This window comes from Symphodus melops (genome assembly GCF_947650265.1).
Source record: "Symphodus melops genome assembly, chromosome: 1".
Taxonomy (NCBI): Eukaryota; Metazoa; Chordata; class Actinopteri; order Labriformes; family Labridae; genus Symphodus; species Symphodus melops.
This window is the reverse complement of record NC_136691.1, coordinates 10,243,800-10,259,233: the sequence shown is the minus strand read 5'-3', so window position 1 is coordinate 10,259,233 and position 15,434 is coordinate 10,243,800. Positions and strand designations below refer to the sequence as shown.

Here is a 15,434-nt window from a genome sequence, read left to right as displayed (position 1 = left end):
CTGTGCTCTCTGTAATTGACATGGTGTTCCTTACAATCACAAAATTGTTCAGCTTTTTTTTTTAACTTTTTGAACGAAGCTGAGAGCACTTTACTTCAACCCTGCTTTTATTTTGAAATAAAGTATGGAACTGGTCGCTCGAAAGTTCCGAAATGTACTTCACCACAGACGAAGGAACTTTGTCTTTAGTCAAAAACGAAATAAAAACATCTCAAAGGAACGGTAAAACAGTAAAATGTTTAATGTCCTGATGTGGATATCACTTCTGATTTGTCAACTGAGCTGTCTGTGAGTTGTAAGTGAAATGCACCATTTTAAGATGCAACAGTGTCCATCACTGACTACAGGGAGACACTAGAGGCGTATCCACGGTGCGCTTAAAGGGACAAAAGCTTGTGATTTATAGCAATTAAAAAAAAAACTTTCATTTCAGACCTTAATTAGTCACAATTTACTAGTTATTGCTGAAAACCTCTACATTTAGATTTTATTTTAGTGGACTAGAGGTCTGTAAAATTAGGTAGGACGAGCAAAGAAAAAGGTTAAAGCTCTTCAAGGTAAAGGATCAGGTTATATGAAGATATCCTTGTCAAAATTTTGAATTGAATGTTTATTAGAAACTCACAGAAAGAGATTAGAAATGCTTATCTGGACAAGGAACAAATAAACATTTTCCCGACAATTTCCTTGGCAGGCCTTTGGACTTCACCAGAAGACCAAAAGTTTCCCATTTCTGACAGGGAATTCTTACTTCTTCTGTAAATTGCAGGGTAAAACTTCCATTGATCCAATTGTTATTCAAATCAAACAAAAATGCTGAATTGCATGGAAATAAGTGAAATATGGAGGCCTAGCCAACTCTCTTTGTCATGTTCTTCAAACCAAGTCTTTGCTATTAATACAGGATACAGCTGGAAAGTCACAGTCTCATGCTGAAAGACACCACTACCATCTGGTACTACCGTTTCCATGAAAGAGTGAACTTTGTGTGCAACAATGTTGAGGCAGGTGTCAGATGTACCATCCACTCAGGTGTTCTTGGAGAACATTTCCCAGAGAATCTCATTGCATACTACAACTTGATTTCTTACCATTGTGCATAAACAACGCACAGCAACGTGATGTACAACATGAACATATTCTTCAGACCAGGCCTTCTGTTGGTTCATTATCCCACTCTGAAGCTCTTATGTCTGGTGTTGGCACTATTGTTACCTCTCTCAATTGGCTCTAGCCTCATCATGAACAGATGTGCACTTCAATACAGAATCCTTAAGTGAAGGAAACATCTTTTGGTCTCTGAAGCATTTTTGTTTCCATTTGTTGTCAGATACATCTTTTTTAGTCCAATAGCCTTTCTTCATGCATAGAAGTGCAGCTAACAGTCAAATTGCAAATTAGACTAGAAACATTGATGGGTGCATTGAAAATGTAATGTTTGCCTCAAATTCCTTGTACTTTGATCTGAACAACCACCAGCTGCATTTAAAGCCCTGAAAACTTTGCTCCAAGAGGCTCTATCATTATCAGACAACAGCCATTGGGCGCAGAGATTGGATTAATAGGGGAGTGTTTTAAGTTGAGGGCACATCCTACTTCAACTATGTAGGTATTTACTAAACTGAACTGCCAAACAGGAGGACTCTAAAAGAACTGCAGGTTTGAAGATTCAATGCTGGACCTCAGCCTTTGGCAAAGTAGCTCTGATCTATTTTCGTTGCATCAATAAAAAGTACCATAGTAATAAGAACATTTTCGTAAAAGGGCTTTTTTAATGACACATTTTCTGCAGATCTCTGATCACTTGTCTCGTCATCCGATTATTTGTTTCCTAACCAAATGTAAGAAAAATGTTTTTGATTCAGCTGTTAAAAGTTTAGCATGTTTTAAGCAGATGTAATTACCATGAAATCAAGGTTATGCTGACATTTGAAGCGGGGAAGGTACATAACAGATCCGAAACATTAATCAGATGATGTGACCAACTCTTTTGTGAGTCCTGTGTTTTATGAGGGGATATTACATGGACGAAAGATTGTGTGAGTTTCCCTGAATAAATTCAACTATTCTACTTTGTGTTTAACAACCACCAACATCTCCTATCCTAGTGTGCCTCGATCTAATGTTTGCCCTTTTTACCTTTAAAATATACACCCAGGTCTTTTACCTCAATATGCTACGTAACTGAAAAAGTCTTTCAACATTAGGTTTTACTCCTTCTAATTAGAGACTGTGTCATCTGTGTTTACAGGCAAAGGGGAGGTGGGCGGTTGGGGGGTTGTCTCCTGATGGGGTCTATTTTGTAGAGAAATGATGTCCTTTATGTGCAGCCCTGTTTTTCTCATGTTTTTGTGTTCCCAATGGCAAGTGTCTCATTTCACTGAAACATCTCAGCCCACATGGGTATGGATGAATAAATGCATGTAATCACTGGTATTTTCAGACAGCTTGCGCTCGGTGGTCCTCACAAAAATAGTGTCTTATGTTTGGGTAAGGCGCAATTACACTTCTATTTTCGAGAATATGCACTTTGTTTTTTGGTTAGTCCATCATAAAAAACAGTCAGAATTGTTTTTAGATGTATTTTGGTGCTGCGTTTGGATGGGTATCTGCCTTTGACATGAGTCACTAGGCACTTCATGTGACCGCTTGGCTTATGAATGAGAGAGACAACCCTCTCTCCAGCCCCTAGTCCGCTGACAAAAGATGGACAAACAGCTGTTGCCTGGAAACCAAAACTGGTTACCATACTGCTACTGCTCTGAATCCCCCTCTTCTTTCCTGATTCTTCTCAAAATGTTATGTATTGCAGGCATGTTGTTTGTCTTTACAACGTTGAAAAATGTAATTGAAATATATAATTTTCATCTAATTTTTGTTGATAACCATTGATAATACATTTGACAAACTATTTATTACATTCTTCAGATTTATTTCAACTTTTTTTTCCAGATAAATCACACCTTTCCTCTGCGATAAATATAACTGCTCTGAGAGAAATTTGGATGATTCAGTTAAAAAGAAATAAGACTGTCATTCAGTAACTTATCAAACGTGACGTGTCGTGTGAATAAGGTAAAACTCTGTGCTTCACAAGTCACTTTTTTTATCTGCTATTTCATGTCTCACACATTAATTACAAAAAAGAAATGGCTTAATCAAAAAGGAACAACCCAAAAGATGTGAACATTCAGAGTGTCTCCAAGGATGTGAATTGTAACAACAACACTAAGAGTGCCAATCAGGTAAACATCATGTTTGTTCTTGGATGAACAAAGAGAAGAACATGTGTTGGGCTACTCTGTGCTGCACTGCAGGGTGTCTGGTATAAAGTAACACATTTCTGGTATGCAGTGCACAGTGTTGAGCATATTACATAGCATGGTCTTTGTCTGCATGCTGGGCGACAACTTGGCCTTTAAAAGCACTTCTACATACTGTAAGATACAGTGCACACTGTGCATGGATCTGGGGTTGTAATAATATCATCCTCGAAGTAAGATCATGTTTTTGAAAGTGTGAAGGTGGGTCTATTAATCTAACTTTAATTCTTGCTCAGGTGGACTTTAACATAAATAGTGTTCTTAAAATACAACTGATTATCGCAAGTAATTTAGATTCAAAGGCAGCTGGCTATAACTGGTTCTGAATTGGTTTAGCCACAGGAACCACACACCACTAACTCCTGTTGAAAAATCGCGATCCTAGTTTCGGATATTTCTTAATGTTACTATAGATCATTATTGATCACACGCTTATAACGAGGAGATGGTGCTGGCGAGAGGAGCGTGCAAGAAGCTGTTGTTTCATTTTCTCCATTAAGCGCCAAAATGTGCAGGTGGACCCATTTCTCTCTCTCTCCCTCCCCCCTCCCCACCTCTCTCTCTCGCTCTCTCTCCCCGTGACGTCAGGCGCATTTAAAGCTCTCCTCGCCTGTCTTCAGTCGGCCCCTCTCCTCCTCCAGCACTTTCCTCACATGCACCTTCCTCATCGAGCTGAACACCGGCCAATGCTTTACACCATCCCTGCCCTGAGTGTGTGTCCCATGCGTGGGAAGCACAACAAAATCAAGGGCTTTACTTGAGAGGGTCAGAGAGAAAAGTGGGACTTTATACATCCTTTTTACTTCGACTTCGCCTTCTTCGCTTCAGACGGGGCAGATTTCTGCGATCATCTCAGCTGAGCACGATTTGTTACCGAGGTATCAACTTTTCGTGTTTTTATTGAACAAACTCTAAAACATGTATTTATGTTTTTACTAAACTTCCCATCGGACTCAATAAAGTAATTTTGGACTGATGTCTCAACGTTAAAGTTGTCTCTCAAATATGTAGTTAGACTAAAAGGTTATTTATTCATCCTGGGTTAAAAACAGTCATTGCTTGAATAGTTGTTACACACAACAATCACACCTGAAGACTTTATACAATTATTTAAAACACTTGTAAATGATATTCTTCACTTTAGACAAGTGTTGATACTCGATTATATTAGATTATGTTTTAAGTACCTGACTTTCTATACATAGTGTCGCTCTGATTTCAGCACCATGGACAGCAACTGTAACTAAATGCTGTTGATGCTACTGCTGCTAATGTGCTTCAACTCGACTATACCTTTAAAGAAAGGAAAGCCCAATATCTGATTTAAATCTGCCATGCTGATGGTTCTGGACAGTAAACTTAACAGGCAGCTGTGGTTATGGTTAAAATGTTTTCCTTCGAAGTTGAACTGTGTCTTATGACAGAGAATTTTGTTTTATATATATACACACACACACACACACACACACCCACACACACACATATATATATATATATATATATATATATATATATATATATATAAATTAGTTGGATCTTAATTCAGGCTTTCTTGCATGAAACTCATGAACAAATAATTGTTCCCCTTTTTATTAATTATGGAGCAGCCCCAAATCTATTGATAAAGCTATCACCCATCAGTATTTCTGTTATGCAACTCTAATTCTTAAATTAACAAAGCAACCAGTTTTTTATTTTATTTTATTTTTTTTACTTTAATATATCACACACATGACTCTTCGATGCTTGCACTTATTTGATTTGACTGTAAATGTGTGCCTTGTGATGGGCTCTAACAAAATGGAAAGCAAACACAGTGCTTAAGTGACATTAAGCAAGACAACCAACCACTACCGACTCATTAAGAATAATTGATCATAGAATTTACTTTCACACGATCATTAACAATCGATCTTCTGTTCCTTTGATCACAGGACAAAAGCACAGAGTGGAGATATGAACGAGTCGCTGGTTGTGAACGACTCCTCTGCAACTCCTTTGCAGGGAGAAGCTCTCTCATGGATGGAGGCAGAGTTTCCAGAGCAGAACAGCAGTCTGGAGTTCTCCACCGCTCCATTAGATTTCCCCATCAACCCTTGGGACATCATGCTCTGTATGTCCGGCACAGTCATTGCCTGTGAAAACGCTATAGTGGTAGCAATCATCTTCTACACTCCCACACTAAGGACACCTATGTTTGTGCTGATTGGGAGCCTTGCCACAGCGGACCTGCTAGCCGGCATTGGATTAATCCTGAACTTTGTATTCCAGTATGTGATCTCCTCTGAGACTATCAGCCTTATCACTGTTGGCTTCTTGGTGGCTTCCTTTACGGCGTCCATTAGCAGCCTTTTAGCCATCACAGTTGACCGTTATCTTTCCCTCTACAATGCCCTGACTTACTTTTCAGAGAAAACGCTGCAGTACGTACACCTGATGTTGCTAGGGACCTGGGGGGTGTCTTTGTTCCTGGGTTTACTGCCGGTGCTTGGCTGGAACTGCCTGGATGAGCCTTCATCTTGTAGCATTGTTCGACCCTTAACCCGGAGCAATCTCATGCTCCTCGCCACCTCCTTCTTTGCCATCTTCATCCTAATGCTAACCCTGTACTTTAAGATTTGTAAGATTGTGTGTCACCACGCCCATCAGATCGCTCTCCAACAGCACTTTTTTGCAACATCACATTATGTAGCCACTAAAAAAGGGGTCTCCACCTTGGCTATCATCTTGGGAACATTTGGCGCCAGCTGGCTGCCATTCGCCATTTACTGCCTAGTAGGGGAGAAGGAGTATCCATCAGTTTACACTTATGCTACACTCCTGCCAGCCACCTACAACTCTATGATCAACCCCATCATTTACGCCTACAGAAACGCGGAGATCCAGCGCTCCCTCTACATGCTTTTATGTGGCTGCTTTCAGGGTAACAAGGCCTACAGGTCCAGGTCGCCTAGTGAGGTCTAAAAAGATGTGAATGTGTGTTGGTTTGTGAGAAAAGAGAGAGCAAAAAGACAATTCATCCAGTGATCATTGACAATCTGCTTTAGACTGATGGTGTGATGCTACAAATGTGTATCTCATGCATACTGTATCTGCACTTTACTAATGTCTCAACACAAGCTAGGATGAGATGTTTTTTTTTTTTTTTTGGGAAAATGCTGTGAACAACAAACTTCTGTGACAAAACAAAAACTGTGAATGTATTTTAAATGAGAAAAGGAATGGAAAAAAAAACTTGCACTTTAGTCTGTGTTTTTTTGAAATGCCAAAACAGTATTGTAAAGCTCTCATTGTGTTTCAAAAAATGTCTGAACTTGTGAGTCACCATTTGCCATTTTTTTCTATTTTGTATGGTAGTGTCTTTGGTGTACATTTTATACAAGAAGAATAAAAGATTGAAATCTATGAGAGGCTTCGTCAATTTCTTCATAGTCACACGTTTCTATTGAAGGAATTCTTGAGTTGCATCTTATATCCGGCCTTTACTTCCACAGCGCAAGTTGATCTATTTGAGACAACTAACGGCTTATTGAGAATGAAAGTACAAAGTCTCCTTCTCCAGCAGAAAGACTTTAAAATTATACATTTTAATTTTGTTTGCACAATATGTTGGCAATGTTTCAGAGAGAGAAAAAAAAAAGAGAGAGAGAGAGAGAGGGCAGGAGAGAGAGAGAGTAAAATAGAAAGACAGCACAAACGTGTGAAAACGTGCCACATGATAAAGTTGTGTGCTTACAGTTTTTATTACCTACCCCACAGGAAGAACAGGTGTAAAGTAGCATCGTATACAGCCAACTACTAAATCAAACAAGCATTTCTGTTTTGCAATTTGTTATATTTATAATATATAATTGATAATTTTCAATCCTCTATAGCTTAAGTGGAGAGAGCTTTTTTAGAAGTTTACCTCACTCACCTCTCTCTGTCTCTGCGTTATCAACAATTATGATTAAAGGGTGAAGCAGCCACAGGCACGTGTATGTTAGTGTGACACAAGAGATGATAATAACAAGTCCGTCTGCTCTGTCAAGACTGAACGAATGAACCTGGCAGCCTCAGCCGCAGCAAACACGGCAGTTTATCTGCCAGGCTGTTTAAACAGATCATAGTGGAGGGAATCAGAGAGTTACACAGTGAAACAAAATAACATATACAGGTACAGGGATACACAGGCAGGTATTTTCTTCCTGAAAAAGTTATTACATGCCAGCCTGTTATTGCTTTTAAAAGACATCGAAAATAAAATTTCTTCTATCTTGTGATAATTCTATCTCGTTTTTGTATGAAATATGTTACAATACGGCAGTTACTTAATTTTCAAGTTCTGTTAAATGATGACTTTAGGCATAATTATAAAATCTGTCTCCATATCTATCTCCCTTTGTAATAACTTTTCTGCTCCCCAGCAAACTGCCTTCTAATTGTGTTCCCACACACAACCTCACATTACCAGTCATTCGTATTTTTACACATGTGCAACACCCATCTTAAACCTACATTATGAAACTTTTGATCGACTAGGTTAATCTTTAATTTTTGCATGCCAATTTATGCTCTCATTGTTTCGTTATCATGGTTGTTATATTAACTGAAAACTTAAATCAAATATTTAATTGAGTTATCAGGTCAAATTTGCATACAAACAGTGACAATCAAATGAATTGTTAATGGAGAGTCAATAGTCTATAAAGAATGAAGGTTTGTATGGAAATAAGACATGACGCGTTACAATATGGTATGATACGGCACAACTCAGAATGATATGATACGATAAGGTATAATAGGCCTAAAGACCATTACATACTAAATGGTTCAAAATGGTATAGAGTTTGATGATGTTTAATATTATAAGATACTATTGTAAAAGACTTTACTTTTGCTCAAAATTACATTTTGCTGCAAAAAAAACACCAAATGTTAAAAATGTTCCTGTATGTTCATTTCTACCACCAGCTACACGTGTGAGTCTCAGAAGTGCTCTCTTCATATTGACCACATTTTTTTCTACGCTGGACAGCTCATTCCCAGTGACGTCCCAAAAACAAGCAGCAGCAGAACAGGATTCACTGAACATGCTCATTGTGGGGACTATCACCATAATAGTCTCCAGTTTGAAAGCTGGGAACCCCACAATTTGGTTTAAAACTGTCGCAAATTGGAGGAAAGGTGAGGGAGGCAGGAGGCCACTAATGGACTGCACACAGAGGCCGGTGAAAGCAAAAGATGTTTGTTCAAGGTGTTTTTTTCTTCACCTCAACAGATGTTGCTTTTTGGTCACACCGGAAAGCAGGCAACCACCACCTGTTTGTGAACAGGGCTCTGAGAGTTAGCCTGTGGCGAGAGGCTACAAGAGAAAGTCACATTTTTATGAGGATTGGAAATAACTTCTTGGATAGGCTATTACTTTATTGATCCCCAATGGGGAAATTCAGGAATTGCAGGTATAAACCTCCATTTAAATGATAACGATGTTTCCAAGCTGAGATCAAACAATGCTCTTGACATAGAGTTTATTTTTTACCTTTTGAAAGATTTACTTGATCAAAATGAGTTACATCACAGCAACACATTTCATTTACTTTGATGGTTGTTAAGGCGAGTTAATTGACAAAGTAATGACTTTCAAAGTCACAAAGTTTTTATACTCAGTGATCAGAAAGCCCCAATAATAAATAAACACACCACTCCACGTCTGTGAAGAACAAAACAAAAAAAGCCAGACTAAAAGAGTTTAACTTTGGTTGCAAACACCAAAGGCACACTGTTGATTCTCCTTTTTATGTAAAAGTACAGTAAGCCTTGCAGTACACCAGCTCATTCAATAATCACCATTTATTTCCCCCTGATTAGGGACAGCGCTTTAACAAAAATATTTTTACTTTGTAAAGGTCAGTTCTTGACCTCAGAGACCGAAGTTGACAGACAGCTCTTATCCCAAGGTGGAATAGTGCCTGCCTGAACGGCCAAACCCCTCTTTGTCTCTATCCTTAGTTCTGCATCTTATCCCATCTTCCACTATCCTATTGGAGCATGGTACAGTTTCAGCAGATGGCTGTTCATTGTGAGCCTGGCTTTACCCAACATTTCTGCCGCTTAAAAGGACAGGGTTTTTTTTGTTTTGTTTTGTTTTTTCCCAGCAGCAGTATTTGCTAAATGTTGCTAAATGCTTTGTTCATAAAATGGTCTTTGTAATATAGGAGTAAGGTATTTTTACCTACTTATTATGAATTGGCACTATATAAATTAAATGCATTGATTGATTGATTGCGGAGAACCAATAACAGCCCCTCCCCCCCAGTACTCCCCTGCTAGTACAGCCCTGCTTGTGGATGCCCGGCAGGAGGAGGCAGAAAGGTTTTACCTATAAATCAATTGAAGTTTAACCTTTTGATCTGTTACTTGTGTTTTGTGATGGGCATTACAAGAGTCATTAGAGTAACTACATACGTTTTGTGTCATTTCTGTCAACTCCTTACAACTAGAACAATACTATTGCAGTGGTTAATGTAACAACAGAAATATTTGCTTGGTAAGTCTTTACTTTGATATTACATCCATTAGACTGGACAGGGGCTGGTAGCACTGCTTGAATTATGTAATGCTTGATTAGGGCAGACCTGGGCAGCTCTCCAAGCAATTACCAAAGTACACAGTCGAATGATTCCCTCATTAATAACATTAATTACGGTGGTGTAGCAAATGCTTTCCATAGAAACATTACTATTACTCAGTTAGCCATTAGTTCGATGGAAAAGACGTTGATGTTATTGACTGAATAATCGCACAAATTGTTGGTTGTTGCCTCCCTCCTGGGTTGGTTTCATATTCACTCGAAGGCCGGATTGCAGGAATTTTTAAATAATATGAGACGAAACAAGCTTTAAAAAAAAAAATCTATAATGACGTTCATTTTTTATTTTTCTCCCCATGGAAAAAGTGGAAGTTTTCACACACCCATAATACATATACAGAGACAAGGATGCACAGGTTTTGTCTCATGGATAAGCAGAGACCAGCAAGCGTTATCTACATAAAATCTGCTTTGCAATAATAGCTGTGCTGCCTTGTTCCCTCTGCATGTGGCCTGTTCAAACACTGTGTGTGGGTGTGTGAGTGAGTGAGTGAGTGTGTGTATGTCTGTCTGTGTGCACGTGTTGGCACAAGATTGTACTGTATGAGGGTGCTTGTAAGTAGTTTGGTACCTACCAGGATTTTTCATGGCTAATTTACCAGATTGTTAGAGGGATAGTGCATGTGCTACCCTCATACTGTCTGTACTGTGTACTGTACAGTATACACTACCTGTATGCCTTGAGAAGTTGCAGGTGTGTGTGTGTGTGTGTGTGTGTGTGTGTGTGTGTGTGTGTGTGTGTGTGTGTGCATGTGTGTGTGTGTGTGTGTGTGTGTGTGTGTGTGTGTGTGTGTGTGTGTGTGTGTGTGTGTGTGTGATAGAGAGCCAGAATAGTCCCTTATGCAGTACCAAGGACATTGACTTTTCTCCTCCTGGTTTCTCAGAAAAACATTGCATGAACATACAAAGTGTGGTAGAGGGTGAATGAGCTTAAGCTTTGAGGTTTAAGGTTAGCTCTTATACAATATTTACTTCATGAGTTACATAACACATTAAAAGGGAGTAATGACCCATTTTATAGAACATGTGTTACGGGACGATAAATACGTAGTAACTCTTGGGTCATGATCAAATTGTTCGTGCATGGTATGCTATCCAAAGAAACTGTTTAGTGTGTATTAGTGCATGGTCCTAAATGAACATTACATGGATGCATAAGTTAACAAGTTACTACCATATGCAGTTTGAAATGATCAAACACCAGGATTATTTTTATATTCCAAATAAGGATGAAGATTTTTCTGTGCCTCCGTTCTCCACTGCTCTGAAGATTAAAGGCATTATTTCTCAAATGTTGCCGTAGTTGTATATAATGTAAATGAACTTCAATGTCATACAGCTATCCACTGGCTTTACAGAATCATTTGTACAGCAGGAAGCTTGGACTAATTCAGTGGCCTACTCCACAAAACAATTTTTAAATGTGAACCAATGCACATGCCATGGGAATCATTTTGTTAGAATGAGCACTTTAGGTAACTATTCCACTTTGTTGTAGTTGTCATCCATTTGTATTGTTGTTTTAAATATATTGAGATCTGCAGATTTGATATTCTCTCACTTACATGTCTAATGACATCAATGACTGAAGCCAAGTTAAATACAGTAGGTAAAACCCCAATTATACAGCTCTGCACAGTCAGAACTTAAACTCTTTTAATTTCAGGATAGGCTTCCAAGACTCAGTATTATTTAAGTGCATGTAATAGCCTTCTAGACATACAGTAAACATTGAAACATACAATAGATTTGAATGATATGAGGCTTTATGATGAACTTTGAAAAAAATGGACAATAATCACAGTTTAACAACAATAGTTGGCTTGTCAGTCCGAGAGAATATTATGAACTTACTTTTGGTGATTTTTTTCTTTTTCAATTAATGGTCAAAAGGGGGAGAGAGTGACCGGCTGTTGCCATACTGTACAACAGGTATTTATAATTGGCTGTGTTACTTATGTAAATAAAAAAAGGAGACCAGGGGATTCCACTCAATAAAAAAATGAAAACTTGACAGAGTTTGCTTGTGTGTTGAGTTTTTAAAAGAAAAAGGCCAACCAAAATGGATTTTATAGCATTTTATCTCCTCTTAAGCTTGAATTTTTATAAGCTCTGCGTGATCACAATATCATTTCAGTGATTCAAACATGCCATGGGGGAACAAAGGCTTACAACTATTTTAACAAGCTCTCTATTACAAGTAAGGCAATGAGGTAAAAAAATTTTTTTTTACCAAAACAAGTTTCCCTGACATTCCCCTGACCTAAGAGCACACTCTGAACATCCACCTGCAGCGGGTGAGCTAACATCTTTCTTTTTCAGAAACAAAGCAACTCAAAGTGACATCTGGCATTTTGGTGCTCAGGCAGACCAATTATTAAATAGTCTCTGTTTGTAAGTTGGGTACTTTCATAACTTAAGGGCAGTGTCATGTAAAGCAGAACTGCACAAAAGTTCAGCAACTGACTGAGCTGAAGTACACCATCTGAAACTGAAAAAAAAACACGCAGTTTTAAAGCTAACAAGAAATGAAACTAAGTCAGTGTTTTTTTTTATTATGTTAATTTGGGGATGTAACAGGATCATTATAAAAAGGTGATGAAAACAAGTATGCGATTATATTCGGAGGCCATAATCATCACTTAAATCCCACAAATGTTTTGCATAATGAGGTTGTTTACATTAGGGTATCTGCGGATGGGAGATTGAGAGTGTGTGGGTGTGCTGTGGACTGTGGTTGTGATAATAGTTTGTAGGAGGGACAACAGACAAACACGTATTTGCTTGGCTGTCATGTACTACCACAACAGCAAAATATCTCCCTTTTATATCCAATTCGAGAAATCTAAAATCATTTCAAATCAACAGTAAGTGTGGCTTTATATAGTGTTTTATTCTCAACACAGCCCACAAACCAAAATACATGTTAACTGACCTTGCATAAATAAATGAAGAATGGAAAAAGCACTTAGCCTATATAAAGTAGCTAGTTCCTCTGTGCTATTGACTGCATTTCTTTTGTTTATCATATAAAGAACTACTCAAAAAGAGCAGTGACACATTCTGTTGCATTGGATGACATGGAACTTCATCATAAGGGATTAAGACTTTATAAATTACTCCCATATGCCTTGAGCCTGAATGTTGCTGGAAAGACACAAAAAACACACCAATATATTCTCAATAAAATCCACAATTTTATCTCAGGGACATTTTTATTTAAACAGTTTTAAAGAAGTTATGTCGTCAGACTTTTTTCAATTTTGGGAAATTCAAATTCTGTTTTAATGCTGTGCAGTAGTTTTCCCAGATTACAAACAAAACTTTGACTAATATGCAACTTAATACAGTGGATTGTTAAATCATAGAGCTGAAAGCACATTATATGACAACTAAGTTACAACAGCTGAGCTATCGTTACAACCCACAGCTGTCTGGCTAACAATCCTTAAAGCCACTTCAACATTATTGTTGTGTAGAAATTTATCTGAGAAGTGCTTGAAAACTACTTAAGCTGTAGTCAATTTTTAGCAATAGCCTATAAATTAATTGTTAACATCACTGTATTACTGGGGTCAGCCCTATGTCCCCACAGCCCATTGGTCTCGCAGGGTAAGGGAAAGGGAAAGGGAAAGGGAACATACTGTAGGGCCTAATTCTGAAAAAAAAAAAAAAGTAGAAATGTGGGAATAAAGGGCTGTTGGAACATAGGCACGTCCCTGCTTTACTAGCTAACATAATTGAAAGCTAGGATGGTATGCCTTGGCTATTTGAAAATATTATCCTCAAAAAGTTAGCAGTATGATAGCTAGAAATTGGTTAAATGCTAACATTAGTTATCACAAAAGCTGTTTTAGCTTTAATTATGGACAATGGTCAATTTAAAAGGTCAGCCTGTATTGTATTTACAGATCACTTGTGAAGTGGATATGATTTTGTTATGTCACTCCTTCATATGTTCAGAGGCTTCTGCCCTGTAGTAGGCTATAGTAGAAACACAATTTTAACAGCATTTGAGCTTTCCATCCTGAGAATGACACGAAGAAGAAGACAAGAGGGTTTTAGTCGCTAGTTTAAAAAAAAAATGTGAATAGAAACTGGACTGGACAGCCTGGGAAAGTTGCAAATCATCCATAGGCCTACATGGTTGTTGTAGGCTAGTTGTTGTTGTTGGTTTGTCTTTTCATGAAACACATTGAAAAATATTGTTGTTCCTTTGATTATAATAAAGGAAGAACTGCCATAATAAAATGACAGATTTACTTTTGCTTAATAGATTGGTAACAATCACCGGCAGATCTTTTAGACAATCTTACTTTGAATATATAAAATGTTTAAGAAAATGATTACAGACAAGTGGAAAATGTGTAATAATCAATATTACTCTGAGGTGTGGAGGAATAAAAGCAACGTCATTAAAGAGAACAAATTCACCCAGAAACTTGACCATAGTCAAGAAACTGTATTCAGACCCTATTACGATGCAATAATGCTATAACCTTCCTCCTTTATATTTCTATAATAAGATGGCAAGGTTAAACCAGGGAAATCTAGGTGAAGGCAACATTATTTTTGTTCATTTAAAATCTGATATGAACAGAAACAGGGCCAAAGAACAGGTTTGAGTTATTCTTGGGTCTTAAAGAGAGTCATTACTGACAACATTATGAAAATAAACATCCTGATCATTTTGTACCCATTCAGAATGGTAAAAAGGCCATAGGACTATTGAATTTTCCCCTTGAACCTACCACTACAGCACCACACATTTCAAACTGTAACTGTGTCACAGGGTAGAAAACTCGTTATTATATGACACTTGAGTAATTTCATACCCAGTAAAAGTGTCATCTAATAATCCTCCTGACCAGAACATTTCTTCTGAACCATCAGGGCCTCTGATTAAGCTACAATGACATCATTCTAAATGTATAGTGAATATTTGTTAATAAAAAGAATACAATGACAAAAACATAAAGATTAGAGATAACACCATATTTTTTATTCCTTCAATTATTGAACGAAAGAAAAAAATACATTCAAGTTTACATTTTCTAAAATGTTTGTATTACCATATTTGTTTGAAACAGCACATGTGGTTTACTGGATGAAACATGCATTTATATTCATGTATCGTTGAAAAGGCGAGCGTTGACTTGATTGGCAACATTTCATAGAGCACCTTTTTTAACATAGGGTATACAACAGAGACATGACAGTTTGTTTGTGGCAGAAGCTTAAAACAATACCTTGATTGTTAAGTTATAGAAAACTCTCTAATCCCTTTTTTTTTTTTTTACTTCATCGTCATAATATACCGTTCATTTAGACTCTTTATACAGAAATAAAAAGCCTTTATAGTTTAGTTTCATGACAGATTATCCAAATTAAGGGCTGTCAAACATGCTTACATAAACCTGTGTTATGACAAAGTGTACCCACAGTATCATGCTTTAATTGACATTGGTAAGTAGCAAAAG

General features: G+C 37.6%; 1 protein-coding gene across 1 annotated transcript in view; it reads left to right on the top strand.

Annotated features, from left to right (window-relative positions):
• Positions 1–6,689, top strand: part of gpr6 (G protein-coupled receptor 6) — a 119,745-nt gene extending 113,056 nt beyond the window's left edge. Inside the window, exons 2-3 of the mRNA XM_079354164.1 lie at positions 3,912–4,201; positions 5,258–6,689. Of these exons, the coding sequence (XP_079210290.1) occupies positions 5,280–6,287 (1,008 nt within the window). The 5' untranslated portion in view covers positions 3,912–4,201; positions 5,258–5,279 and the 3' untranslated portion in view covers positions 6,288–6,689. The remainder of the gene's footprint in view (positions 1–3,911; positions 4,202–5,257) is intronic.
• Positions 6,690–15,434: the final 8,745 nt, after the last annotated feature.